This window comes from Delphinus delphis, chromosome 1 (assembly GCF_949987515.2).
Source record: "Delphinus delphis chromosome 1, mDelDel1.2, whole genome shotgun sequence".
NCBI lineage: Eukaryota > Metazoa > Chordata > Mammalia > Artiodactyla > Delphinidae > Delphinus > Delphinus delphis.
In genome coordinates this window covers 35,134,443-35,161,313 of record NC_082683.1, presented here as the reverse complement: position 1 = coordinate 35,161,313, position 26,871 = coordinate 35,134,443, and the positions used below count along the sequence as shown (strand labels likewise).

Here is a 26,871-nt window from a genome sequence, read left to right as displayed (position 1 = left end):
ATTTGCATACTCAGATTTACAGTGAAGTGTTAATAAGGAATTACTTACCTTAGATGTTATTCTGTATTGCCAACAATGATCATAAACACGCTGAAGTTGGGATTGAAGTTGGGATTGTTAAACTTAGTGAGGTCACATCCTGATTGGACAGTACCCAAGAAACACGTTCCAGGAGGAGTCTGATTTCCAAGTATACTGCCAACTGCAGGGGGGCAAGAAATCAGGTGATCGGTCATAGCTGGTGGCAATCCGTGCTTGGAGGCAGAGCTGAAGAAACAGTACCTGCCAGGCACTTGCATTCACTCTGAGCTGAGCCTGGACCCCAGGTGCCTGGGTGAGCCTGACTTGGGATGCCAGAGAGCAGTGACAGGAAGACAGTGGACGCTGGGTGCTCCTGGTGTTGCACTTCAAGCTGCTTTTTGTCAAAGCTAGTACAGGAAGCAGATCAAGATGACGTCTATGAATGTATTGTCCAAGTGTAAACTGACAATATTTTTGAAAAGCCATTTAGCACAGTCGTCAAGAACTTAAGCATGCTCCTATTTTTTCACCCAACTTGGAATCTGCCCATTCAGTTGGTTTAGTGTGGCTGAAATATTGATAAATTCATCTGAATGATCTGAAGAAACATTAAGAGGCTACAGACACAGAAACCCGGGAAAGTCTAAACATCCTGGCCTTGGGAAGCGTAGACCTGGGAGCTGCCGTGGGTTTGGCCAGTCCTGAGAACTCTGCAGCAGCGGCATCTCAACGTGCTACCCCTATTCATAGTGCTCAGTTTCCCACCCCCTCTGCTCTAGCTTTTCTTTACCACCTGACTCCTGCTTATTTAGTTTCTACAGCCACAGTCATCTTCCGGCAAACCCACCTCCCACTTGGCTCTCAGTATTTCCTTGTTTGAACTCTCCAAGAGGGAGCCTGATTGGTCAGACTATCTTTCCAAATTGGACAAATCAAGGGTCTTGGGCTATTCTATGGATTGGCTGCCCTTGGATCAGATGTCTTTCCGTGGTCCAATCAGCCGGGGCTGAGAGGGGACAGCCCGCCCATAGCCGCTCAGTGCAGAGTCCAGGGGTGGGGGCAGTTTTCCTTATAAAGGACTTCGTACTTTGTTCCTACAAAAGAAACCTAAGAAAACGATTCAGAGATGGGACTAAGAAGTGCATTAAAGTGCTTTTATAGCGCACGCGCACACACACGTTGAAATCCCTAATGACCATCAACAGATTCTGGGATGTCCAGGTGCGGAACAGTGAGCAGCTAATTCAAGGTTTTCACGGGAAATGCTCACGAAATAATATGCCATAAAATCGCATATACACTATGATCAGGGTTTTCTAAGAAAAGACTGCACGTGTTTAGTTTTTGCTCTGTACGGGAAAGTTAACGGGTGAGTGGTACGGCACACACTTTCAAATGTTCCATAATGAACAGGTACTCTGGTTATAATGAAGGAAAAACACGAAGCGTTTGTTAGCGTCCACGCTCCTTCACGTTAATTGGGCCCGCACCTCCTCCGCGCGCCGCCCTCTCCCGTCAGGGAAAGTGCACTTTTCTGGCCAGTCCGCGGTTTTTACGACGCACGGCTTTCCCAGCCGGAGAGAGCCGGCACCTAGTTCGCGGCGACAGCGCGCCCCCGCCCGGCGGGGCCGGGCTCCTCCGCCGCCTCGGCGCCCGCCCCGCCCCCCGCTCGGGCCCTCAGTCCCTTCCCCTCCCCGGCCCCGCCCGCGACTGCTGCCTTCCAGCTGCACGGAAGTGCGCGCTCCCGGCCGGCCATGGCTCCGCTGCGCTTCTCGGCCAACGTGTCGTGGCTGTTCCCCGAGCTCCCCAGCCTCCCCGCACGGCTCCGGGCCGCGGGCAGTTCGGGTTTCGAGGCGGCCGAGATCGGCTGGCCGTACGGGGAGCCGCCGGAGGCGCTGGCGCGCACGGCGCAGGAAGTGGGGCTACAGCTCGTGCTGATCAACACGCCCCCGGGTGCGCCGTGGGGGCCCGGGCCTGGGCGGGGCGAGCCGGGAGAGCGAGCCGGGAACTGAGGCCCATTCTCTCCGCAGGAGACCGAGAGAAAGGGGAGATGGGGCTGGGGGCCGTTCCCGGGAGGCAGGCGGCCTTCCGAGATGGGCTGGAGCAGGCTGTGCTGTACGCCAAGGCTCTGGGCTGTCCCAGGTATCCTCCTCTCTCCAATCCCCCGCCCCCATGACCCACGAGAAAACAGGCCGCCGGGGCTTGAGAGGCTCAGAGGTCCGAGCGCACTGGCCCTTCTTCGCCCCTTCCGTCCGGGTCCCTTGTAAATTGCCTCCTGTATTTAATCTGTTGTGTGTCACTCTCAGTTTGCAACTCTTTCTTGCTCAACTCATGCTGGGATCCCGTGCTGGGAGCTTAGTCTGACCTGGGAGATAGATAGCACAGTAAACAAACGGAGTGATCCGTTTGAGGACAGGTCAGTTCAAGGAGGCTGTGGGAGCAGGTAGGCAGTAACTCTGGGATCAGAGAAAGCTTCTTACAGGTAGTGGGTCTCTAGTGGGCACTTGCTTGAGGTAAGGAGCATTCCCGTCAAGGATGCAGGGGCCAAAGGCAAGAGGGGCTTGGTGTGCTCTGCAGAGTTTACGAGGCTGGAAATGTAACCTGTCTGCTTTGGAGGTGGCTGAAAAGGATCAGGTGGTGAAGTGAGGGGGACTCAAAGTGGGGCTGATCTCATAAATGTCAAATCCTGCACAGAGCAACCAGGCTGAGAAGGAACTGGCAACAAGGGGTTATTAAGGGGGTGGAGGAGTGTGTGTGCAGAAAACAGATGGGAAGCTAAGAAACAGATGCAAGGAGGAGTGACAAGCAGCGTGGAATTCCTGAGAAGGGTAAGGGTCAAACTAATTTTTTAAAGGTGAGAATCATGTTTGTAGGCATGAGGAGAAGGGGCACGGAAAAGGAGAATTTGGAAGTACAGGAGGGGCTGAGTGAGAGACCTGGGGAGATGGGAATCCGGCATGATCGGAGAGCAGCTGGAAGAGGTGCACCCAGGGAGCAACGGAGTGAAAGCTCGCGCTTCGAGGATGGACTCCACAGCCCCGTCCAGGCCCATTTTCCCCACAGGATTCACCTGATGGCTGGCCGAGTGCCCCAGGGGGCTGATCGAGCAGCAGTCAGGGGTGAAATGGACGCAGTTTTTCTGGAGAACCTGAGGCACGCGGCTGGGGTTCTGGCTCAGGTGAGACGGTGAAAACACATACAGACACACATGCTTCATGAATGTGTGTGTGTGTGTGGAGGGGATGCACAGTGGGGAGAGCAGTGAGGCACAGAGGCTGGGCCCCGGTCCAGGCCGGAGGGATTGGTGATGGGCTTGATCGGTGATTGAGGGGGTACAAACCTCAGGGAGAGCTCTACTCACGGATCCTGCCTGGTGCCAGGAGAACCTTGTGGGGCTGCTGGAGCCCATCAACACCCGCATCACGGACCCCCGGTACTTCCTGGATACGCCCCAGCAGGGTAGGACCCCAGCCCTGTCTCCTCCTGTCCCTTGATTCTTGGCGCCCTCCTTGAGTCTCATGGCCTCCTCCCCGGTTTCTCTCCCAGCGGCAGCCATCTTAGAGAAAGTTGGAAGACCCAACCTCCAGTTACAGATGGTAAGTGGGAGAGAGGGAGTGCTTCTCAGAGGGCCCATGGGCCTGTGTTCTCCAAATCCAGGCAGAATGGTGTGGCCTGCAGGGTCTGTGACTCGGAATCTCTGCCCCAGGACATATTCCACTGGCAGATCATGGACGGGAACCTGACAGGGAACATCCGGAAGTTCCTGCCCCTCGTTGGTGAGGGCCCCTTTCTTGGCTCCTTCCTAGTCTGCCATGCTGCTTCCTCTGTCCTCCCACTCTTTCTACCCCCCCACATCTGCCCACATCTGCTCCCAGGGCACGTGCAGGTGGCACAGGTCCCAGGCCGAGGGGAACCCGGCAGCCCTGGAGAGCTGAACTTCCCCTATCTGTTCCAACTGCTGGAAGATGAAGGCTACAAAGGCTTTGTGGGCTGCGAGTACCAGCCTCGAGGTGAGGGTGGGCAGAGCTCCAGGCCTGGCCCTGGGGAGGGGGCTCTGGAGGGACAGGTGTCGGGCAGGGGCTGTTTTCCTCCTCGTGGGTTGAGATGCCTCGGGTCCCTCTCCCCTCAGGAGACACGGTAGAGGGCTTGAGTTGGCTACGTTCGTACTGGGATAAGCGGGGCCGCCCACAGGCTGGCCAGTGAGGTCCTGCGCTCCAGCCACACACCTCTGGGATGGGAGCTGCACATCCCGAGTCTCCTCTGAATTAAAGACAATCTGCTGAAGGTTTCCATGTGTGTATGTTATTGGAGGGGGCGGGGGAGGGACACACAGTGCCTAACGTTTCAGTTTCTTTGGGTCACTTCCTTCCTGCAGAGAAGGGACATACAGCTCACGTTCAAGTCCTCCAGTCTGTGCCAGTGTTGCTGTGGAGATGGGAGAGCTTTCGAGCTCACCACCTCACGTACAGATGAGAAACCAAGGGTCCGAGAGCAAAGGGACTCACCCGTGGTCACAGATGCTTCAAAGGCAGAGCTGGGATTGGAACCCAGGTGTCTTAGTGGCAATTGTCCAGCAATGATGTCCCCGTGGGAAGTGAAGACCACAGGGCTCAAGATGGGGGTGGGGGAGGCGGGTGGCTGACTGCAAGCCAAGACTCGGAGGCAGGATTCAGGCAGAGGAACTCTAAGGGGTCTATGTGCCACCTGATGTGAAGAATTCCCAGGCTCCACCAAGTGAGCAGGGAGGAGCAGTCTCCTTCTGGAAGGGCCCAGGGACCTGAGATGGCATGGGCACCTCAGGGAGGTGACCGGACCTTCTGGATCCCTGGGCTGGTCAGTGGCAGTGAGTGTTTAGGGAGGGCAGCTCCTGCTACCAGGTCCCCAAGACACATTCACACAACGACTGGCATCCCCCAGTGTCCAGTCTTGCCCGGGTGCCCAGAGGGCTGGTCAGTCCTGCTGCAAGTGGGCAATCCTACAGAGCCATAATTCGAGGACATTCAGTGGTCCATCCGTCAGAGGAGGCGGGTCCAGAGGGTGAAGCAGGCTGTGTTGATGACGGACTCCAGGTGGTGGTAAGTAGAGACCAGCTGGGCAGGGGGGCTCTCGCTGTCCTGGGGCTGTACCGGGAAGGGCTCTCGGAAAACCACTGTCAGAGACTGTGGGGAACAGGGGGCGGGGGTGGTGAGAGGAGGGCAGGCTGAGCCCAGGGAGCAGGGCTCCCCAGCCTCAGCAGGCTCTGGGACGGAGCATTTGGGGTACAGCCTCCTACTAGGCTGACACAAAGCCCCTCACCGCCCCCTCCCGTTCTCACCGTCTTTCCCAAGTGGGAATCCAGAAACACTAGCACGAAACAGTCAGTGAACTTCTGATTCAGCACAACCTGCAGCAAAAGACAAAATGAGATGCGGAGTGAGGCACAGACCCTCCATGAAGGCATCCTGAAAGTGGGACCAGTCTGAGGAAGGCCCGCTTCCATCACCACACCTGACCCCACCTACACTGTACGGTCACCCAGGACCTCCTTCAAGCCCAACCTCAGTCCTCGTCCTCACTGGCCCCCGGTTACCCTGTCCAGCCTCACCAGGATGAGCGAGTGGTACTTGACTGGAAGGCCCTGCATAAGCTCACACACTGAAGCCCATCAGCAAAGGAGGGTTCTCTCCCCTTGACGTGAGCCCTCCTTTCCTCCTGGGTTTCGTGTCTCTGGCCTCTCTGATGCCTGTCCCTGGCGCTCAGCTTTGTGATCTCTCCCTGGGCAGTTTCTTCTATGCCCAGCTTCAGTCACCACCTGTTTGTATAAATGCTGCCTACATCTCTCTCCTGAGCTCCAATCCCCGATGCCCATATACCTTCTAGACTGTGGTCCTCGAAGGTCCTCCTGGGCCTCAGATTCAATTCTTCACCCTTCCCCCAAACCCACTCCTGCTTCGGCGTTCCCGCCACCCACAGAAGCATCCCCAACTGCTCACACCCACCTGCACCACCGCAGCCTTACCCTAACTAACCTCGGCTTCTCTGGGTGATGTTCTGTCACACCTTGAAACTAGTCTTCCCCACAAGCACTATGTCGCAGGACCCCTTACCACAGACCAAGCACCTTTTCTTTTGAAATCTTCTCTTGAATGTCTCCTCTCCTGATCGCTGCTCTCGTTGGGGCCATCCTTTAGGCTCTCAATCCCCAGGCTTGTGCCCACTGCCGTAGCTCTCTCTACCTGTCCTTCCCAGCAACCTGTCAACCTCTACTGTGCGTACCAATCACCTGCGGATCTGGCTGAAAGGCAGGTTCTGAGCCAGCAGGTCTGGGGTGGGGTCTGAGAGTCTGCACTTCGGTCAGCTCCCAGGTGGTGCTGACGCTGCTGGTGTGAGGACCACACTTTGGTAAAAAGGCCTGAAAGCCCAGGAGGTCCTTTCTGGGACTGGAACCTCCAAGAGCAACCACTCACAAGGTTCCAGAGCTTGGCCCCAGGATTGCTAGCCAACGTCTGTGCTTTTTGTGAGCCCTGAGGGCACAGCTCTAGGTTATTCTCAGTGAATCACATGCTGTGGCTTTGGTGCTTGAAGGGTTTTACATCCATCTACCGGTGTGGTCACTCCATCTCAGCCTCCCTGTTTAGTCAGACTGGGGTTCTTCGAGGGAGACCCTGTCATCTCTCTGATGAGGATTTCTGCTGTGTCTCCCCGTTCAGAGGAAGGTCAAAGAGACTTACCAGGTACTGAGTTCCCAAGTCTGGGCTCTGGAAATGGCGACAGCTCTGGGGAAAGCGGCTTAGGAGAACCTTGATCAGGCTCTGGTACCAGGAGACCGTCATAGACAGGAAGCAGTCCTAGGGGAAGGTCCACAGGCATGGATCTGCTGTTCCCAGAACCACCTCTGAGACCCTTGCAACCTCTACCCTGGCTGCCAGTGGAATTCCTAGCGTCCATCCCAGCCCCTTCTGGAACCCACAGCTGCTTACCAGCTGGGGGTCGATGTCCCCAATGGATTTGGCATGGACTGCTTCTAGGAGCTCCTCCAGCTCGGCCAGGGCCAGGCGCCCCCCTAGTCGCAGCCGATCAGGTCCTGGTGGTTCCAGCAAGAAGAGGCGCTTCCAAAGGGTGTCCCGACGGCAGTGCCCTCCAGCCAGCCTTACCAGCTGAGCCAGCCGTGCCCGTGCCACACCCACCTCTGCAGCCAGTGGGGGGAAGAGGGGAGCCGGTCCAGGGGCCAGACCATCCCCTGAGGCCTCCCCAGGGCTACCGGCTGAGCTCCCAGGAGCCTCTGGCTCAGGGGGCAGTCTGGGCGGCTTCCGGAACCGGCGCAGGTCAGCAGTGAGTCTGGGGAAGAGCTCTCGTTGGCTGGTGAGCACCACGAAGAACTGCAGCCTAGGGTGGGGAGGGGCAGGAGTGTGACGGTCACAGCAGGAGAGACACAGGGCAAGAGCAGGGAGCGGCTGGGCAACGGGCAAGTTCAAGGCAGGGGATCTGCTGACCGCAGAACGTGCCGCTCGGCCTCTCCTTGCTCCTCAAAGGGTGCGGCACAGTGACAAACAAGCAGAGACACGTCGAAGTCGTCCTGGTGACGAAGTCCCTCAGAGTCCAGGTAGGAGCCAGAGCTGTGCGGTGGGGGTTGGGGAGACGTCAAGCCCGAGGTTCTGATGAAGCCAACCCCACCCCTTCTGCCCAAGAAAACGCGGGTCCCCCACTGCAAGGATGGCCCCAACTCCGGCTCCAGGCATCCCCTCTCGCCTTACCTGTGCCACGCCGACACCAGGGCGTACTCGTTATGTTCCGGGCCTCCTGGCCGGGCCATCCGCAGTGGCTTCATGTGGTAGGAGCTGGCATGGTCGGCCACATAGTTGTACAGCTGGTGGGCAGCAATGAGTGGAGTGGGGAGCTCCAGGGTCCCTGAGGGACGAGTTACAGGAGACACTGAGCCTGGGACAGACACAGTGATCTGGTGGGGCCGGAGGATGGGAATCCCTGAGGCTCTGATGGGCAGGCAGGCCGATTCTTTCTGGGGACCTCCTGAGGGACATGGGATGGGACAGAAGTGGCTCAGGACACACAGGGGGCAGGGTACACACGACACAAGATCTAAACTTTGCTTGCTATGAAAATTAAACCAAACTTGCTATGAAAACAGACTGGGAAGAACTTAAGACAGAGACATGGGGACAGGGTCCAGGTGACATGAGGCGACTTGACCATATAGGACAGGAGAGGCAGAGACAAGGTCTGGTCCCCGGAAGTGGTCCCCCTGGCCCTGGCTTGAGACGTGGCCTGTTCTTTTTTGGGTTCACTGGCTTGCCCCTGGGCACCGACCTTGGTAAATGTGATTGCGGCCGAAGTGGGGCCCATCAGGGTGGTGGGCCAGGAAGTGTCGCAGGAAGGTGGTGAGGTGGTAGCCATGCCGCAGCACCAGGTGGGCGCCCAGCACGTGCTGGTGCACGAGGCGCAGGTGGAAGTCGTAGCTAAACGAGTGCACATGCATCAGGTCCCGCACCTTGTCACACTCCTCCGTGAACAGCATGGACAGCTGGGGAGCAGGGGGGGGACCTGGTCAGGAAACGGTGGCAGGCTGCCCGCCCATCTCACTTCCCTCCTCTTGCCTGGGAAACCGCAGCTCAAGATCCACCCCGTCGCCGTGGGCCCCTCTGCCAGAAACGCTTCTGTGAGAAGCCCTCCTCATTACATTATACAGTGTTGTAACTCTGTTTACATGAACTGACCGTTTTGAGACATGAACCTTTTTTACTCTGTATCCCAGTCTCCACTCAAGTCTGGCACAGATTCACTCATGTAACAAATACTTGTCGAGTGCCTCCCACGTGCCTACCTGGTACTGTTCTAGTTGCTGGGGATACAAACCCCTACCCTCAAGGAGCTTACAGTCTAGTAGTGGGGAGATAAGACAATAAACATTAGGCAGAGTAAATGAATAAATAGCACGTTAGTAGATGGTTATGGAAAATCAAGCAGTAAATAAAGCAGGTGTGGTTTTAAACAGGGTGGTCAGGGTAGGCCAGGTGTGTAATTACTCACTATTAGAAAGGTTTTCCTGGTCGCTTCCCATCCCTCCGGCTTTATCTTCTCATCAAATTACTTGCTCTTGCGAAGCATACCACATATTTTCTCTACCCTCTTGTACCTGCCATTCTGTTTGCCTGAATGCTGCTCCCCCTGGTCCCCAAAGCTGGCTAACTCCCACTCATTTGTAAAGCCTCATCTGGGACATCCTGCCAAGGCTAGTCCAGAGCTGGCCTCCTCTAATTCATCTGTGAATGAATGAATGAACGAACGAACCACTGATGGAGGAAGAAAGGAGGGCAGAGACACAGAGCTGGTGCTTCTCTTGGTGTACATCAGCATTACTGGGAGTGTGTTAACAGTTGGATAGGTGATGCTAGAATGGCAGAATCTACCTGACCGTGGCCTTGGGGGCACAGGGCATAAAAATGAACAGGAAAGGAAATCAGTGACTGTAGAAGCAGCAGTTGCCTAGGAGTCCGAGTAGCTGCGTGACCTTGGGTAAGTCACAACCTCTCTGCTTCAGTTTCCTCATCTACCATGGAGAGAAAGGAAAGGTCCTCATAAATTTAGAGCTGCGTGATAAACTGCAGTAACCAAGGATAAGCCTCAGAGTCAGAGACCCAGCTTGCAACCCTACTACTGCCAGCAACTAGCTGTGTGCCCTGGGGCACATCACTTAACCTCCGTGAACCTCAGTTTCCTTATCTGTACAGTAAGAGTAAAATTCTCCTCTTCCCTTAGCATGTATACTAAGCAGTTAATAAATAAATAATAGCTATAATAAAGCAACTTAGAAATCTAAGTAAGGTTAGAGATTAGATATGTGGGTGCAGAGAGAGCCAAACTGGATGGAGATCAGGGGGCAGGGCAGCCAGGACTTCAGGAAGCTCAAGAGAATGATGGGGTGGGTCCTTCCCGCCCATACTACAGCAAAGTGTGAAAGAGTACCTGCCTGTCCAATCTCCTTCTGTGCCCTGGCCCAGGTAGGTTCCTGCACTAAAGTCACCAAGCTTTCCTGGATCTCACTATCCTGTGATGACTAGACCAGGCATCCACACCCAAGTCAAAGGCAACCACCTGTGGGCTGGATCTGAGCTGTCCAGATACGGGAAGAGTTTGTGCCATCTGTACTGCAGGGCGACGGACTGCACCCAGTCAGACCCTGATCTCTCAGAAACTCAACTCGAGGCACAAGGAAGGCAGAAGCCAAACAACGAAGGGGCCGAACTCACTCAAGGCTGGAGGGCTTCGGGTCTCTGACCACACTCAGTCGCGACTCATTCTTGCTGAGCCCTCTTGAGTGCTCAGAACCTCATGGGGTGCAGAAGCCCTGCCTTCAGGCCGTCAGACAGGGACAGAAATAACAACTGAGTGTGGGGGGCTGTGCTGTGTGGGTGTGGACTCTAGTCCACATTCTAAGTGTTAGTGACTATATGGACAGAGCCAGGTTGTCCCCAGCCCTAGACGAGGCCAGGACTGCCCATGGCGCTGACCCACCCATGTGTCAGATTACCCGCTCTGCTCAAATGTCCTCACTGTCTACCCATGTATGGTCAGTGCCAGAATGACCACAGGGCCGGACCAGCCACTGTGCTGCACTGCCTTCTGCCCCCAGTGCCATGGCTGAATACAGGCCTGGACCACCACAGAGCAAGACTGGTGCCTGAGGCAGGCAGAGCACTGGAATGGCCCAGACGCCTGCAGCACCAGACGGTCACTGGGGCTGCACTGACTACGTCTGAGACCTCACGGCCCTCCGTCTCCACCACATACCTGGGAGTTGACAGCTTGCCCCATGGGGATTCGGGAACATTCCAGGGCAAACTGTTTGACACAGAAGTAACAGCCCTGGAGAGAGGACGAAGATGAGGTCAGGAGGGCGAGAGACAGGTGGGCCTGGCTCTCCCCATGTAGAGCTCCTTCTGCTCACCTGGAAGGCCAGCTCCATGAGGATGATGCCCCCGGGCAGTGCCCGCTGCAGGTGGTACGTGGTGACGGGAGAGCCAGTGCTCTGCAGAAAGGAAAAAGACGGGTTCAGGGGCAAGGGCAGGGGGCTCACCAGCCTCGGACCATTGGGGAAAAAGTCCCCTGGGTCAGTGACTTTAATGGTGTCAGGCTGGGATCAATGACCTCAGTCATCACCCAGAGCCCCCCGCTTTAGGCCTTGGGCAAATAATTCAGGCTCAGTGATGCTGGTGTCTGAGGCATCACTGATTTCACTCTTGGGGAAGGAACACGATGACGTGTTACCTTGGGGCTCCCTTCAGTCTTGGCTTTCGGGCAGGAGAAGGAGCCCCGACCTTCTGTTCCAAGGATAGCCATGGCCCGCAGCCGGCTGGTGCTGCAGAAAAGGAAGAGAGGCACAAGGGGGTGAGGCAGGCCAGTGGGGTGAAGGGTTACGGCTATCAGACCCAGAACCCATTTCACGTGGAATCGTTCTGCAGGAGAGGAGACAGGCCCAGAGAAGGGAAGAACCTGCCTGGGGTCCCACGGTGGGTAAGTGGCAAGGCTAGGCCAGGAGTCCAGGGCTCGATAGTGGGGCGGGGCTCTCTCCACAGCAGCTGCTGCTCTAAGGGGGAGGCGGAGACCAGGCCCCTCTCTTCCAGTGAGAGGGTGAGGGTAGAGCCGCAGAGGCTGCTGTGATTGGGGGGAGACACCTATGAGCAGATGGATACCTGCTTACTGTGGACAGCAAGGGAGGGGAGAGTGTGATGTCTGTCTAAGATTTCATGGGGAAAGCGCAAGCAGATGCTTGATGCCCTGGTTAGGGACGTTCCCCTGGGAGGGAAAAGGCGTTCTCTTTTGACCCGGGAAGGGCATTTTCAGTGTTCCACAGGCCTGCTGTTCTTCATTTCTCAACTCAGAGGCAAAGGGAAAAGAGAAATACTGTGAATGAGGACAAAGTAGAAAGGGCCAATGGGACGCACCCATACTCAGGAGCTATAAACCACTGGAACTCCTGCTGGGGGTTCAAAGCCTCTGGCAAGAAATGTCCCACTTAATCCTCAAGGAAATAGGGACCAGACCTAACTAGTGATTGGTGATGGTTAGAGACTGGAGAGGAAGGAAGGCCTGACTTTAAATTCTCCTCTAGAAACATATTTTTAATCCTAGTATCTTTGGTTTTAAAAGGGAATTCTGATTTCTGGGAAGAACATAACTGAATGGGAAGGATGCGAACTCCAGAGAAATCCCTACAGCTGGGAACTGGCTGTGGAGGGCAATGAGCAGAGAGCTCCTCCTGGGGTCTGTCACTGAGAAATGAGAGGGGTGCTGAATGACGCAGCGTCCCAGAGGCGCAGGCCTGTCCTCTCTTCCTAAGGCCTGGAAATGAGAGGGAGGCCTGGGAGGTAGAGAGCTGGTTACAAAAATGCTTAGGAGTTGGAATTGGCTTTCTGGGCCAAGAGGGCGTCTTGAGTAAGGAAGTACAATTTATATTTACTAGTCTGAAAAAGTATCAAACTGAAAGCAGAGAGGAGGGAGAAAACAAACTCACACATCTGGATACATGAAAGCGACAGCATAACACGAACAGACATTTTCCCATTGCAGCCGCTGGGAAGGAGCTGGGAACATAGAATCTGGAGGCTCAGACGCTGAGAGGAGCATAGGGCACGGGCCATAGAAATGGGAATTTGAGACTTGACACAGGATGGGAAAGGTGGTTGCAGAGTTTTCACTGCGTTCTGGGGAGATGGAAGGTGTTGCCAGAGGAGCTGTCTACTACCTCCCATGACTCAGACCTCTCACTACTGGCCAGTGAGTGAACATGACCAAGAACAGGCCAGAGGACAGTGATGCGAGTAGGCCCATTGCAGGGGTCCTTGGTGAGAAAAAAACAAAACAAAAAACAAACCATGGTGAGAAAAGAACTTCCTGGGCCAGGAAATATGTAAATCTCTGGAGAGGTCAGGAGGTGATCAGGACAACAATCATTAAGACCCAGGTCCAAGAGCTTGTACAGGACTGGTGTGTGTGGATGGACACCAGCGTGAAAGCACAGAAGACACACATGGGCAAGCAGCTCTGTGAAAATGTACCCAGTTTGTGTACGAACGTGGCCATGAGTTCCACGAGATGTGTGAGGCTTACGGAATGTGCTTGAGGGCTGCAGGTAGGTGTCCCAGATCCTCATGTGTGTGTGCGGGCCTGATGAAATGGATGTACGCAAGGCCCAAATTACCCAAATAGGACCCAAGAGGAAGGGTGTGTGGGGCCTCACCTGCTGTGGAGGAGGAGAGGAGGGTGGGGAGATGAGACGCGCTCACCTGCGGGCGGGCGAGGGGGGCCGCAGCGGCACCAGCACAAAGCCCATGCTCTGCAGATACTGCACGTACTGCTGCAGGAAAGCCAAGCTCAGCTCCTTCAGCCAAGGCTCCTCCCGGGCGCCCGCTGGAGGCCCATCCGAGGAGTCGCAGCTGGCGGAGGCCTCTCGGCTCCCAGACCCTGACTCAGGGCGGTGGCGCCGCTGTGGGAGTGGAGGTTAAGAAAGGCTCTACCCACCGTCAACCGCCCTAGCAGGGGTGGAGGAATGGAGGTCCCCGCTGGGTAAAGGGAGGTCCCACAGGAGAAATCCAGAGTCTGGAGCCTCACCTGCCCCTCCGGGGGCCCAGAGGTCTCTGGGGGCCCATGCAGCCAGGCTGCGGGGTCGAAGAGCAGGGCCGTCGCACAGTAATGCACCAGGCGGGACGACTGTTTCAGGGTCTCCAGCTCCCCGGCCTGGGGAAATGGGCAGTGAGCACCGGGGCGGTGGCCAGGGCAGGGCCATGGGACGCTCCCAGAGGACGCGGGTTGGCCACTCACACTGATGGGCATGCTGGCTGGGGCGGAGCGCTGCTGCCACGTTACAAACAGGTTCTCCATCTTCATCTGGCGCTCCAGTTCTGGGGGTTGGAGGCATCAGTAGCGGCCCCCAGGAGCGGCCACCCCTGGCCCTGCCAGACTCCACAGATTGCCCTGCCCGCTTCCCGGCTCAGCGCCCTCACCTCTGCGCTCTGCCATCTTGATCTCCAGGAACTGTTGTCCATGGTAGGTGACAGGATCGGGCGGTCTGGGCACAGGGCCGAGGGAGGAGCTGGGGCGGGCGGCCGTGATATCCCTCAGGGCCTCATCGAAGGGGAATGTGTCCAGGGGAAGGGGGCCCCCACCCCGAGAGGACCCACTCAGCCGTCCCTGCTCGCGGCTCAGAGGGGGGCTTGCACTCCGGATGAGGGTCTCTGCTTCCATGGTCGGCAGCAGGAATGGGTTTGGCTCCTAAGAGAGACGGAGCCTCACAATGGGTCCATGGCCTTTGCCCTCAGACCTCCTCTCCCACCGCCCCCGTGGCCTCCTCTCTCAGACTCTCCCTCCCCACTGCCCCTGCCCTCAGCCTGTCCCCTCTCGTGTTCCCGAACTGCTACTTCCTTTAGCTGACCACTCAGGGAGGAGGGAACCTGAGCAGCAGGCACCTTTTCGTCGCGCACTGGGAAGTCCAACTGGCCGTAGTGGTGGAAGAGCCCAAGCTTCTGGCTGAGGAGGCAGAAGATGAGATGGGCGCGTGCGTTCTGCCACTGCACGAGGCGAACCAGTGCTCGGCCCAGGGCCGCCCCCAGGTCTGGGGCCCAGTTGTAGGTCAGCAGCTGCAGCTGGAAGTCAGGGCTCAGCGTCAGCGGGATCATGGAGCCCCTCCTCCCAGCCAGCCCCTGGCCCCACGTCTACCTTCTTGTCCATGACCTCCAGCAGCAAGAACCTCTGCCGGGGAGCATTTCGCCCCAAGCTCCCGTCGCCTCCCGGCTCGAAGCGCTGTACGGCTTTGGCAGCTACGGGGTCAGGGAGGGGCAAAATGAGGGTCTGGGGGCCGATCCCCCTCGATCCCACCCTGCGTGCCACGGGGTCAGCAGCTCCAGGGTCAGTCACTCCGAGCCCACCCTCCTCCGGGCCGTGGCCTCACCCTGCTGGGTGGGTCTCCTCCACTGCGAGAAGTTCCTTCCCAGAAGCAGCAGATGCCGCTCAGCAGCCGGGCGGGCAGTTGGACCCAGCTGTCCAAGGGAACAAGGACTGAAGACCTCTGGCTCAGAAGCCCTAGTGGGAGGGACGGACAGAAAGCAGACCATCCATGGCCCCATTCCCTGGTTATCTCCTCCTGGGCCAGGCCCCCACCTCTCCTACCTCAGCTTCCGTGAGACCCCAAACTCACAAATGCTGCTCAAAGATGCGGACACTGGTGTCTCCAGCCATTGAGGTGACCAGAGTGGTGAACTCAGACAGGACAGATGGGAGCAGGAACCGGGACACCATGTGAGTGGAGCTCCTGGACACCGAGGCACATCCTGGATCCAGGACACAGAAGTCACGGTGGGACTATGGCATGGGGACCAGGGCAGGAGCTTAAGGGTGGGAGGGGGGCTGGGGTCTCACCCATCTGAACCATGAACTCCATCCAGCGCTGAGCGACAAGAGCAAACACAGGCTGCAGGGTGCCTGCCTCACCCTCCTCCAGCTGTGTGGTCCTGCGTCTGAAGACACAGCAGGAGGAACAGCCTTGCACCCACATACATGCACCCAACATCCCCTGTGACCACACACACACACCTTTGTCTCTGGGCTCCAGACTCTGGGCCTGCTGCCCGCTCCGTCCCACCGGGAGTCCGAACACTCTCTGTTTTGTGACGCCTCCGGCCCCGAGTGTCTTCTGGCCGATCCAGGACAATGTCATCAGTTGTTTTCGGGGAACCCAAGTCCCCACATTCTGTTTTACTCTGGCAACAATGCAGTGAATGAGGAGGGGCTAAAGGGAAGGGGAACGGGGTGGAGGATGGAGGCATCATGGACGGTAACAAGAGCCTGGAGGATTTGGAGGCTCGGGTTTAGGCCCTGGAGGCTGGCCAAGCAGCCTTGGACAGGCTACTCAACTTTCTGGAGCCTCAGCTACCTCACTGGTGGAAGGCCTGCTGCAATCGTGCAGGCTGTGAGGATCCGACAGGAAAAGTGGAAGTGAAAGCACTTAACAAGCTGAGGCACTCTCTGTATCAGTGAGAACTTGCCACGCTCTGCACACTCCTATACAAGGCACAGAGCAGTTTTACACAACAGGAGATCTGGGGCAGGGCCTGTAGGGGCGTGTAGGGGAGACAGGAGGCAGACAAGAAGGCAGATGTCAACTTCACCACCTCCCTTTCTCCCATTACCAGCATATCCCAGAAGCTACGTCGGCCAGCTTTGCTTGGGGGTGTCACAGGCTCGCCAGGGCGAGGGCCAGGGCCAGGGCCAGGGCCGGGGCCAGGGGGAAAGATGCTAGCTCGGCCTGCAGGGCTCTTGGTTTCCAATGACCCGCTCTTGAGACTTCCTGTGGGCACCAGACATTACAGACTCCTGTCACTGACCATCAATCCCCATTTCAGACAATCCAGCCCCAAGACTGGTAAGAGAGTGATGTGCCACTTACTCTGCCTGTTCCTGAATGGCAGTATATGCAACTGAAGGTGCGTGGCTGTGTGTGTTTGTGCGAAGGGAGTTCCTGACCATATATTCCCCCTCTGAGTGAGTGACCAGCATGCATACATTTCTACCAAGGCGTATCACCTTGCTGATGCAGGGAAGGTGATGGACAACTGTGAACGTGTATTTCAGATGGGGCCTCTCCGAGTCTCCCCAGACTCTCACGTTTGCACCTAGACCTGTGAGGTTCTCCAGACCCTGCAGACCTGGGGACGTGTCCTCTGTACATAGTGAAGCTGGCAGCAGCCGGAGCTCCATGATGGCGTCAGCCAGGGCCTGGCGAGCTGCTGCTCGGAGCTTCTCCTCCAGCTGCACGATACTGATGTTCCCCTTTTCCCACACATCCAGTCGAAGCCGTGGGGCCCCATTCGGAGCTGGAGGAGAGAATGGGGGCCACTTGAGTGTGTCCCTGGTTTCTACAGCATTAAATGAACACCCCCTCCTCTGACCAAGCTTCCCTACCTGAAGAGTTATCCAGCACGACTGGGCAGCGAGTGACTTGAGTCAGCTGCTCAAATTCCTCCTCGTGCAGTGGGTCTGGGGGCCCCGGAGAAGAGGAGGGGCATGATGCCAGTGAGATGGGGGCTCCCTCCTTATCCACAAAAGCTAGAGTGATGCAGGCGACCCCTAGGTAGAAATCCACAGGAAAGCTCAGGTCTGGGACTTCCAGGCCCTGCCCCACCCCACCCAACCCCCCTCAGCTGCAAGGCTGGGAAAGGCCCTCAGCTGCGAGACAGGAACAGGCTTTCCCATGCCTGGTGGTGCCACGGGCCCAGGCCCTGCACTGTACCTTTGCCCCCAGTGCCTTGTCCTCCAGGCTTGTTGTACAAGTAGATGTCCAAGTCGGGGAGGCCACCCTGTGGTGGGAGTGGATGCTGGGGAGAGAACGGCCACCGAGCACTAAGACCAGGCAAATGGACAAATGCCATCAGGGAACGGGTACCCACAAGGGGAAGTGGGGGACAGCTACACGTAGAAGCACAGGAAGACACAGGTAGGTAATAAAGGCCAGGGAAAGGGGGCCTGGGTGTACACAGGTCCATGGGCAAAGGTACATTGGCAGGGGCATCTGTAGCAAACAGTTACACAGCAAGGGTGTGTGGTGGGTGGAGGGCCTGGTGCAAGCGGGTGGGGAGAGGTGCGTGCAGTCTCACCTGGAAGTGGTTCCGGCTGTTGCTGTCTGTGTACTTGGGCGAGTGCAGGAAGATGAGCAGATTCTGCCGCAGGTACCAGGCCAGGGCAGGAAGCCAGGGCCTGCAGGAGGGCGGCAGCGCCAGATGCAGCACCTCCGAGGGCAGACTTCCTGGGGGCTGGATGAACTGCAGAGAGAGGGAAGGAAGAGGAGTCAGAGATAAAGGAAGAGGTTCCCACGGAGACCGTCCCTGCGGCTGGCTGCGTGGGAGGAGCCATGCAGGGAGCCTGGGAGGGAGCTGACCTCCACATCAGCCGGCGTCAGCTTGCAGTTCCGAACGAGCATGACTGTGATGACGTCCAGGGTGGCCTCATCCAGGCGCCGACGCAGAACCCGCACCAGCTCATCTGTGATCTCGGGACCTGGACACAGCCACAGTGGCAAGGTGGGGACACGGGCGGAGGATCCAGCTACCCCCATCCCAGCCCTTAACCCCAGACTCAAACAGACTCCCATGCACCAGAGGCAGCCAACACCAGGTTCTGGTTCTGCCAAGCTACTCGTACGTGACCGTGGACAAGTGAGTCTAACCTCTCAAAGCCTCGGTGCCCCCCTCAATACAATGGGGATAATAATAGCAACTACCTCATATGTCGCAGTCTTAGCCCAAGACTAGTGCACACTTTTGAGCCATAAATAAATTAAATGAGCCAGTTGCCTACTGGATGCCTCGGGCTCATCGTATCCCAAACCGAACCCATCATCTTCATCCCAAACCTGCCCCAGTACCCGGCCAGTGGTACCACCATCTATCCACACAGTCACCCAGGACAGACACCTGGGTGTCAACTTTTACAGCTCCTCTTCCCTAAGCTGCATTTCAGTCAGCGACAGGTCCTACCCCTAAACACCCCAGGAGCCTGTCCTTTCCCACCCAGCTCCTGCTCGAGAGGAGCCCAGAGCACAGCATGAGCTGGCATAAGAAGAAGAGAAGTCCCAGAGGACTTTGGAACCTCATCTGGTCACTCCCCTACCCCTCCTCATGGCCCTCACCTGCCTGCCCTACGCCATGCACCAGCAGCTGGATATGTCTGTCCACTTGGCCCACAGGACGAGCAGCATCTGAACCTCGGCTGGAGGCCATGTCCAGGGGGGAACGAGGACCCTGCAGGGAAACTCTGGTCAGGGCCCGGCTCCAGGGAGCAAAGTATGAGGGAGCACAGGGGCGTCAGGGAGTGGGGGGATACATGCCGAGGCTTCCTCAGAGTAGATGGGCTCCTGGCTTCGGGACAGAGCTAGGGACGGGGGCAGGGCATCGCCGTCCCATGGCCGCTCACTGCAGGACGTCTCCAGGAGCCTGGGAAAGAGTGGCAAGGGCTTTGGACATACCTCCTCCTGCGCCAACCTTAACCCATGCTGTAGCCCATCTTCTCAGGGCCCACATACCGCAGATAGTACACAGCCTTCGTTGCTCGCTCCTGATAAACAAACATATTCTTCCGGTTCACCACGGAGAAGGCATTGAGCACAGAGCGCAGGGCCTGGATGGCTGTGAGAGGAACATGGGTTTAGGAAACTCCCTTCTCCAGATCCCCCCCCTCACAACCTCGACTCCCCTGAACTCTACCTGCCCTCTCAGGTCAATCACATACCCCGAGAGACCCCCATGCTGGGCCCCATTTTGAGGCGTGAGTGGACTCGAATCACGGTTCCCCACACAACGTCACAGGAGAAATGGCCAGGGACAAACTGCATGGTGGCTGCTAGGTACCCTCGGGGTCCACAGCTCTCATCAGCAGTGTAATCTGGGGGAAGGGAGACAATGGATCAGAAATGGGACACAGCCCTCTGCCCTGAGACTTCTCACCTGTGAACCGGCCTACCTGTCCTACTCCTCGGGCCTATTACTCTGCAGGGGGGATAGATGGTGATTCTGGGTAATAAGATAGGACCATGCTTTTAGGAAGATAAGTCACAGCACAAAGGTTTTCAGAACTATGTCAGGGAGATGTGGAGAAGGAGCTAAGAAAAGGTGTCAGGCAAGGCAAAGCATGAGAAAATCCTGCAGATAATGCCAAGACACTCTGAGCCTGTCACAACATATACATATACGTATACACACACATATACATATACACACATATACACATACGGGGTACACAACATACACCCCCTTGTGTACTCATTGGGAGTTGCAACAATAACCCCATTAAAACAAAAAGGGCATGACTGCTTACACACACGTGCAGCAAAGTGGGGGGAAACTACGTCCCGTGCTTTGGAGGACAGCTATCCCAGAGAACCCAAAGGGTAGTGTGGCTCTACGCAAGAGCCCATGGCCATAGCCCATGGCCTCAATCCACCCTTTTTAGGTTTCCAGGTCGATGAGGAACCTTCCGGTAGGTCAAGGTGGCAATTTGGTTTCCCAGAGAAGCTGCTGTCAGATGTGAGCAGCATGCAGGATACCTGGGAGGCTGCAGAGTCTGGAATGGAATGCTGGTTGCTAAGGGTTTCAGCAAAACCATATGGAGAGACTAAAATGAGGAAGGGCTGGGTCTGGATTCTGACTGATCTAACATCCTGGGCTGCTGGGAGCCATTGTGAAGTAAAAGTGCTTGGCTGTCACAGCTCATACTCAATTTGCAGAAGATGCTTCAAAACCCTGGGAAGTCCATCAATTATGGGGATTCTGCTTTGATATGGAATACGTCCCAGGATGAGCTGAGAGAGGTACTCTCCCGGAGCTGTTAGGAACGCTCGTCCACAGACTTGCTGAGAATGTTAAAGATAAAGAGTGATCTGACTTTTATAACAGAGAGACAATGGCAAAGGAATGGCATGATCCGGCTCTCCTCTGTGAGCTGGGGTGAGAGGTCATGAGGAGTAAGAGAAGGGAGCAGAATTGCAGAGACTTCAATTACCATCTTGAGTAGATTATCACGTTTCCTAACCACGACCAGAAATCTCAGAAACCCCGAAGGGTTCTGTGCCTGGCTGCCTGCCTAGAGGGACAGCCAATCAGAAGGCAAATCCTTCTACCGGCCCTCAGGCTCCACCCCTCTGTTTTTCTCCCCTGTGAGCTGGCCCACTTGTCCACGATGCCCCTGCCCCCTTCTTCGGCCCTGTCTATTACCCTGCAGGGGAAAGACGGTCATTTTGGAAAACAAGGCAGGACCAGAGAGAGGCGTGCATTTAGGAAGACAGGTCACAGCAGGGGCCTCTTCCGTGTACCTTCTCTCCTGTATTTCTCCCCCTCTGCTGGCTCTTTCCCGTGGAACATAAGGGTGCTCAAGTCTCTACCTTATTTTAAACTCCTGCCTTGCCTCCCACCTTCCTTTAGTTTCTGCTGGATCTACTTTGTCTCCTCCTTCACTGCCAGGCTACCTGAAAGACCAATTAGTCCCAGCTCCTCTTCCCGAACATCCTTTCATGTTTCCATTTCCTCTGGTTTCTACTCCCGTCTCTCCATTGAAAGCATTTTCACTAAAGTCACTGATGAACTCACAACAGCCAAACCTGGTGATCCCTTTCTGTCCTCTCCTCCTTGCCCTCCCTGTATTACCTGGCACTGATGGCCAGTTAATGGTGACTCTACCCGCAGCTTCTCAACAGAGTCTTCGATAAAGGCAAGGGCAGCAGCATCCCCTGGGGAGGGAGGCTCCTGGGTGGGACCCACCATCACTGGGCAGGACTCACCATCACTGGGCAGTGGTACCCGCTGACGGGAGTGGAAGGGCGTCTCGCTGCGCCATAGATCTTCTTCACTCTCAGCCACCAGAAGAGAGTTACACACGTGACTGTCATGAAGGTCCTGAAGCAGCAGCCGCTGGGAGAAGGAGCAAGGTCTCAGGGAGCTGAAATATTCCCCCATACAATGGTGGGGGTGGTGAGGGGTGATCAAAGGCTGGAGAGAACGCCCATTACCACTGGGGGTAAGAAGTCAAAAAGAGCACCTGTAACCACTGGGAGCTCAGAGATGACGTCTGACAGCCACTGGGCTCCGGGCTCTGAGCACTGAAGCCCAGTTAGGAACATCTGTCCCTCCTCTTTGCCAGAATCTGCTCACCATCTTAAAAAAATCTCTTCTTCCCAGCTTTCCCTGACACTGCAGGTGGTCAGATCCCTGTTACACGCTCTCACACCAGTCTCTGCTTTTCCTCTGTAGAAGCCTTCACAATTGTAGCGGAAGTGGTTAGTGTTTTAGTTGTTCCATGTCTATCTCCTCCACTTGACATAAGCTCCAGAGAGTCAGGGTTTCCCTCTGTCTTGTTCACTATCGTGTCCCAAATGGTAGCACAGTGCAATGAGAGGGAGCATCTCACAGACACTGGGAGGGGACTAGAGAGTAAACCACCCTGGGGGTGGGTTAAGGAGAGCTCCCCAGTTTGTAGGAAGCCTGGGGAGTAATAGCATCCCAGTAACTAAGGGTCAAAGAAAACATCCAAGATGGATCAACAGCCTCTGAAGGTCAACTTCCCGGAAACCCCTTCCTCATCTGGGCTGTGTCCCATGCCTGGAAAGCCCTGCCCCCTGCTGCCTCTTACCTGGTTGACCTCCCTGCAGATCTCCCCAACTCGCCTCACCAGGAGCTGCTGCAGGTGGCGACACTCAGTGCCTGGCCCCCCATCCTCCCGAATCAGGCTCCTGGGAAGGATGGATCAGACAGAATTGCACGGGGAGGGAATGGGGGGAGGGTGTCACGGGAGTTGGTGCCAAGAGGAACCATGAAAAGGAAGGAGGACTGGACAAGGGGAAGTAAACAAGATGGAAACTGGGAAAGATGGAATTCTCGATAGCAATTCTGGAAGCCTGGGTTCCATGCTTGCCTCACCAGCTGCCATACTGAGGCTTCCATCATGCAGCTCACCTTCTCTACCCTCAGATCTTCTTCCTCAGAATGGTGGGTCCTCCCTTCTCTCAACACCCCCACCCCTCTCAACACTGTGACTACAGCAGTACTGAACCAGATACCTAGGTATGGTTCCTGGCGCTGCCGCTTACTAACTGAGACCTTGGGCAAGTGTTTAACTTATCTGTGCTGGAGTTTCTTCGTTCAGACTACGAGGATAGTAATACCTCATAGGGCTGTTACAGATTAAATGAGTTGATCCATGTAAAAAACTTAGAACGGTGCCTGCCGCATAGCAAGTACTTGTTAACTATTACCTATCATCCTTTATTTTTATGTATCTGCAGCTCCTGAAGCTGCTGTGAACTACAGATGCTCTTAATGCTCGGCTAGGAACCAAAATCCTCATCAGCTTTTCAACTCCATTAGGAAAGCAGAGTGATGTGCTTTGCTACAGTCTGTGGGAAGTGGTCAGGAGCCCCCAACCTTAGAATACAAGTCAGACCCCGACCCAAACTCTCAGCCCCAAGTCTAGCCTTCTAACGACACTGAAGCGGGGTGACGTGGGACCAGGGAGAAGCTAACATCAGAGTCGGGTGTAGGGCCCCGCTGCTCCTTACCGCGCGTGTGCATACACTTCCACACGGTCCTGCAGCACCCGGACGATGAGCCAGAAGTCAGGCAGGCAGGGCCCAGGGAGGCCCGCAAGTGAAGGCTGTGGAGGCGCCGGGCCGGGCGGGGTCCGCAGCGTGAAGGGGGCCTTCTCACCTGGGGTCTCACTGGGACCCTCACTGTCTGAGCCACTGCTGCCACCGTCGTAACCTGTGTCAAACGTGCTGAAGTTCAACCCCATCCTTAGGCTCATCTGAGCCCCAAGTGTATCAGCTCGGTGGGCCCCTCCAGGTTAGTCCCTTCTGATGGCCCTGCCCAGACCTTTCACTGTGCAGCCCTGAGTCCACTTCCCATCAGCTTAGTCTTCCATGCCCCACCCCAGCTTACCTAGGTGGTCTGAGTCCACACTGCCCTGACTGGACATGAGTCTGAGTCCCCGGCTGGGCCCAGGCTGGCTCCCTGGGAAGAGAAGGGAAATGCCTGGAGCCTCTCTCAATCCTGCCGAGGATGCCCTCTGAACGTGGAAGCAGGGCCAGGGAGGTGCAAGTCCTCTCTTACCTCGCTGGGGCAGGCTGGGCAGACTGATGAGCAGGGGGCCCTCAGAATCCTCTGGAGAGCCAGGGGCTTGGGGGCTGGCTGTCAGGGCCTGAGAGGCAGGAGGTCAGGATGGAGTACAGGCCCCACACTTCCACCACCACCTGCTCCGTTCCCAGGTCAGCCCAGGAAAGACTCACCTCCCCTTCGACGCCTTCCGCCCTGTCCTCCTGGCTGTGCCAAGCCCAGGCCGCCGAAGGGGGCTCCCCATGGGACCCACCTGGCTCTTGGCCAACTGCCACAAAGAAGAAGCCGCTGTCGGCGTCCTCAAGAAGAACATGCCCAGGGAGGTGGAGGCGGCGGAACTCCTGGGGAGCAGGAACCAAGGGCAGAGGTTAGGCAGGACAGCCCTCCCTGGTCACGGCACCCCACACTTCCTCATCAGACCCTCACAACTACCTGGTGAAGCAGACACTAGCATCCCTACTGCTGAGTTACGAAAAGGCTCAGTGACTTGCCTAAGGTTCAACAGGCCCAGGGGCAAGGTTGAGCTGGGTCTCTTCCCACTGAGCTGGGCTGCCAGGCATGGGGTAGAGGTCAAACAATAGGGTGAGGAGGTGAACTCAAACCAAGAGAGGGCCTTCCGGTTCTGCATGTGAGTCCAGGGACGGACGGGCACCCAGGTGACCAGGGAGCATTCTGCGGGCAGCATACCTCCTTGAACTGTGTGAGGGAACGCTCTGGCCCGAACACGAAGCTCAGTGGCAGAGTCTGGCGAAGGCAGGTGGAGCGTCCAAGAGAGCTATGGATGTGGGCAGCTGCACGGTGCAGGGCGGGGCTCTGGGGGAGGCCCCCTCTTCGGAGTGCCCCCACCATCTCGTCCTCCAGCAACCAGCGGATCTGCAGGGGGAGAGCAACCCAGGAAGTGGTGAAGGGCACTTCCCATGCTGATTGGGACGTCACTGCACTCTTAGATTAGAAGATACTGGAAGATACTCCACCTCACAGACTGAGAGAGGCCCCACTTGGACCCCAGCATAAACAGGGTGCCTCACCTCACCACCTGATGGAAAGGGTGTCAGTTACAGTGTTGAGGGGCTGTCACTTGGGTTGGGGGAGGGAAGGCCCTCACCTCACTCATGGTGGTCTCAATAGCCAGTCTGTGGGGTGTGGCCAAATTAGATAGTCCTGGGTGCCTAATTGGAAGAAAGGTTTAGATACTGGTTTCCAGAAAACAAAACCAACAGGGAACAAGGAACTCAGAGAGGGAGCATAAGGAAGTACCTGTCTTCTCCTGGAGGTGGCAGTGGGGGCCCCAGGCCATCATCGGACGGTTGCCCTGGGGATCGTGGGAAGGACGTACTGCTCTCAGATGTTGACCTGAAACAGGGTAGGAGCAAAGGTCAAAGGTCAGGAGCTATTATCCTCCTAGGGCCTCCTCAGCATTCCTTTCTTGGAATCCTTAAGGTACCCTTAGTCCCCAGGTGCCCACAGATTCCTTAATGGTCCCGCTACTCCAACAAGACCCCAGATATCCCCCACCAAACTTGCTGTCCCACCGGTGGTGCTGAGGGTCTGAGGTCGGGGGGAGCTCCACTTCCAGGGGCAAGGTCAGCACAAAGACGTCCAGAGTGACACTGAGGTCCCGCAGAGGAACTCGGCCTCCAGTGGGGGGGCCTTCCAGACTAGAAAGCACCTGGCCTGGGAGAGGGGGAAAGTCAGGGGTTACTGCAGCCCTGGGATGAACACAGCTTCCAAGTCTCCAGGGCTAAAGAGTTACACCCGTAGGCTCTCTCCCCAGGCAGGCAGACAGGCTGCATCGGACCAGTGGCCCTCCCCTAGGCACCCCAAACTCACCCAGGCAGGTGGGCAGGCTGCACACGGGTACTGAGCTGTGCTGGCCGCGTAGCCGCACAGAGCATGTGAGGTGCAGGAAGAGTGGTGGCAGGTCATGTGCCAGGCTCTCGGGCCCCGTGGGTGAGTCGCCCCCCAGGATGCTGAAGGAGTCTTCATCAGGGTTCACGGTATCTGTGTCTGACAATGAGGCGGAGTCCAGCCCAGCAGGCCCCAGGTCTGGTTCACGGCTCTCGAGGTATTCCACCTCCAGCTCTGGGTCACTCTCGGTGACCACACAGCAGGCAGACGTGTCTCCTAGAGATACACGTCATGTGGATAGGTTGGCAGCAAAGGCCCCCGAATCTTGGCTTGAAGCAGCCTTTCCACCTCTACCCGCTTGCCTATATACCTTCTTCTCCCATGAGCTCAGCCTCTGAAAACTCCAAGTCACTGACTTTTCTGTCTCCTGCGTCCCGGGGGCCCTCATCCTGGGCAAAAGAAAGAGACAGTATGATCCAAGGCAGGGCCTCAGGGAACCGAGAGTTAAGAGGATCCGGGTGGGTCAAGCGGGGCCTCTGGGGCTACAGGTTGGGGGTAGGAGCGAGGTAAGGGAGAAAGCCACTCACCTCACGCCTGCTCGATGGAGGGCAATAGAAGAAGTAGTGGGGATTGGAGGGTACTGTGCGGAAGTAGAGACCACTGATCTCCAGGAACTTCTCCTGTTTGGGGGTTAGAAGGAGGATACGATGTCAGTCACTGCCCGGCAGGACACTGCTCCCACCCCAGAACAGACACCTATACACCCCCAACCCAGGAGGGACCACTGCGCCCCTGTGCAGGCAGGACTCTGCCCTCTCTACCCTCACCTGGATGAGGCTATGAAGGGCATCATGCGCCTCTCCTCTGAGCTGGCAGACGTCTGTCAGAGATATTTCCAGGCCAGGGTCTGGATGGCCAGGGACACGGGTGCTCTGAAACTCAGGCTCGCTTAGGTCCTCGGTCTCTATGCTGAGTGGTCAGGGTGGGGTGAGGGACAGTGAGGTGTTAGGAACCATCAAGGCCTAAATGAGCCTGCTTCCCGAGTGGGAGCAGCACACACCTGTCTGTCTTTGCCTCTAGGAAGGGTGCTTATTAGCACACGACATGGGCGGGAAGAGGCCGGGAGAACCAACCCACCCATCTTGGCTCTAACCTCCACATTTCTTAGTGGCTGGACATTGCTGTGAAACAGAGGAATGAGTAAGGCTGACTCCCAGTTTTCTGACTTGGACCAGTGGGTGGAGGGAGAGATCTTTCACCGTGGAGGAGGGACACAGGCGGAGAAGCAAGGGTTGGTGGGAAGAAAGTGCACTCATTTAGGAGGCATGAAAGGTGTGGGATCTAGACCTCCGGAGAGAGA

The 26,871-nt window shown here is 56.6% G+C and overlaps 3 protein-coding genes across 9 annotated transcripts in view; 1 reads left to right on the top strand and 2 right to left on the bottom strand.

Moving 5' to 3' along the window:
• Positions 1 to 357, bottom strand: part of PTPRF (protein tyrosine phosphatase receptor type F) — a 183,784-nt gene extending 183,427 nt beyond the window's left edge. The window contains exon 1 of the mRNA XM_060021003.1: positions 49 to 357. The gene's annotated coding sequence lies outside the window, so the exon portion shown is untranslated. The remainder of the gene's footprint in view (positions 1 to 48) is intronic.
• Positions 358 to 1,723: 1,366 nt separating this feature from the next.
• HYI (hydroxypyruvate isomerase (putative)) lies at positions 1,724 to 4,303 on the top strand. 4 transcript variants are annotated; one of them, XM_060020929.1, is made up of 8 exons: positions 1,725 to 1,974; positions 2,052 to 2,163; positions 3,085 to 3,199; positions 3,402 to 3,480; positions 3,568 to 3,617; positions 3,728 to 3,797; positions 3,897 to 4,031; positions 4,151 to 4,303. In XM_060020929.1, exons 1-8 carry the CDS (start codon positions 1,776 to 1,778, stop codon positions 4,222 to 4,224), a joined length of 834 nt encoding a protein of 277 aa, XP_059876912.1. In that variant the 5' UTR covers positions 1,725 to 1,775; the 3' UTR covers positions 4,225 to 4,303. The 4 variants fall into 4 exon arrangements, with proteins under 4 accessions (XP_059876894.1, XP_059876912.1, XP_059876903.1 ...); XM_060020920.1 differs by having other exon boundaries at positions 3,367 to 3,454; XM_060020939.1 differs by having other exon boundaries at positions 3,402 to 3,454; positions 4,151 to 4,290.
• A 2-nt stretch (positions 4,304 to 4,305) lies between these two features.
• Positions 4,306 to 26,871, bottom strand: part of SZT2 (SZT2 subunit of KICSTOR complex) — a 51,123-nt gene continuing 28,557 nt past the window's right edge. For 3 of the 4 annotated variants that reach the window (XM_060020800.1, XM_060020809.1, XM_060020830.2), the window contains 44 exons: positions 26,339 to 26,480; positions 26,099 to 26,191; positions 25,882 to 25,960; positions 25,494 to 25,787; positions 25,196 to 25,337; positions 24,921 to 25,016; positions 24,769 to 24,832; positions 24,351 to 24,536; positions 23,837 to 24,004; positions 23,661 to 23,748; positions 23,490 to 23,561; positions 23,111 to 23,312; positions 22,186 to 22,285; positions 21,338 to 21,467; positions 19,294 to 19,446; positions 19,088 to 19,190; positions 18,893 to 18,998; positions 18,695 to 18,806; positions 17,945 to 18,063; positions 17,664 to 17,828; positions 17,300 to 17,384; positions 16,972 to 17,136; positions 16,716 to 16,883; positions 16,200 to 16,357; positions 15,604 to 15,770; positions 15,430 to 15,527; positions 15,209 to 15,341; positions 14,963 to 15,093; positions 14,731 to 14,831; positions 14,481 to 14,657; positions 14,019 to 14,286; positions 13,837 to 13,916; positions 13,627 to 13,752; positions 13,302 to 13,501; positions 11,284 to 11,374; positions 10,964 to 11,044; positions 10,807 to 10,881; positions 8,326 to 8,539; positions 7,755 to 7,908; positions 7,494 to 7,616; positions 6,981 to 7,386; positions 6,732 to 6,848; positions 5,336 to 5,404; positions 4,306 to 5,180 (listed from right to left, as the gene is read on the bottom strand). In XM_060020800.1, the coding sequence (XP_059876783.1) occupies positions 5,037 to 5,180; positions 5,336 to 5,404; positions 6,732 to 6,848; positions 6,981 to 7,386; positions 7,494 to 7,616; positions 7,755 to 7,908; positions 8,326 to 8,539; positions 10,807 to 10,881; positions 10,964 to 11,044; positions 11,284 to 11,374; positions 13,302 to 13,501; positions 13,627 to 13,752; positions 13,837 to 13,916; positions 14,019 to 14,286; positions 14,481 to 14,657; positions 14,731 to 14,831; positions 14,963 to 15,093; positions 15,209 to 15,341; positions 15,430 to 15,527; positions 15,604 to 15,770; positions 16,200 to 16,357; positions 16,716 to 16,883; positions 16,972 to 17,136; positions 17,300 to 17,384; positions 17,664 to 17,828; positions 17,945 to 18,063; positions 18,695 to 18,806; positions 18,893 to 18,998; positions 19,088 to 19,190; positions 19,294 to 19,446; positions 21,338 to 21,467; positions 22,186 to 22,285; positions 23,111 to 23,312; positions 23,490 to 23,561; positions 23,661 to 23,748; positions 23,837 to 24,004; positions 24,351 to 24,536; positions 24,769 to 24,832; positions 24,921 to 25,016; positions 25,196 to 25,337; positions 25,494 to 25,787; positions 25,882 to 25,960; positions 26,099 to 26,191; positions 26,339 to 26,480 (6,145 nt within the window). In that variant the 3' untranslated portion in view covers positions 4,306 to 5,036. Of the gene's footprint in view, positions 5,181 to 5,335; positions 5,405 to 6,731; positions 6,849 to 6,980; positions 7,387 to 7,493; positions 7,617 to 7,754; positions 7,909 to 8,325; positions 8,540 to 10,806; positions 10,882 to 10,963; positions 11,045 to 11,283; positions 11,375 to 13,301; positions 13,502 to 13,626; positions 13,753 to 13,836; positions 13,917 to 14,018; positions 14,287 to 14,480; positions 14,658 to 14,730; positions 14,832 to 14,962; positions 15,094 to 15,208; positions 15,342 to 15,429; positions 15,528 to 15,603; positions 15,771 to 16,199; positions 16,358 to 16,715; positions 16,884 to 16,971; positions 17,137 to 17,299; positions 17,385 to 17,663; positions 17,829 to 17,944; positions 18,064 to 18,694; positions 18,807 to 18,892; positions 18,999 to 19,087; positions 19,191 to 19,293; positions 19,447 to 21,337; positions 21,468 to 22,185; positions 22,286 to 23,110; positions 23,313 to 23,489; positions 23,562 to 23,660; positions 23,749 to 23,836; positions 24,005 to 24,350; positions 24,537 to 24,768; positions 24,833 to 24,920; positions 25,017 to 25,195; positions 25,338 to 25,493; positions 25,788 to 25,881; positions 25,961 to 26,098; positions 26,192 to 26,338; positions 26,481 to 26,871 lie in introns of those variants that run through there. The other variant, XR_009520669.1, reaches the window with a different exon arrangement.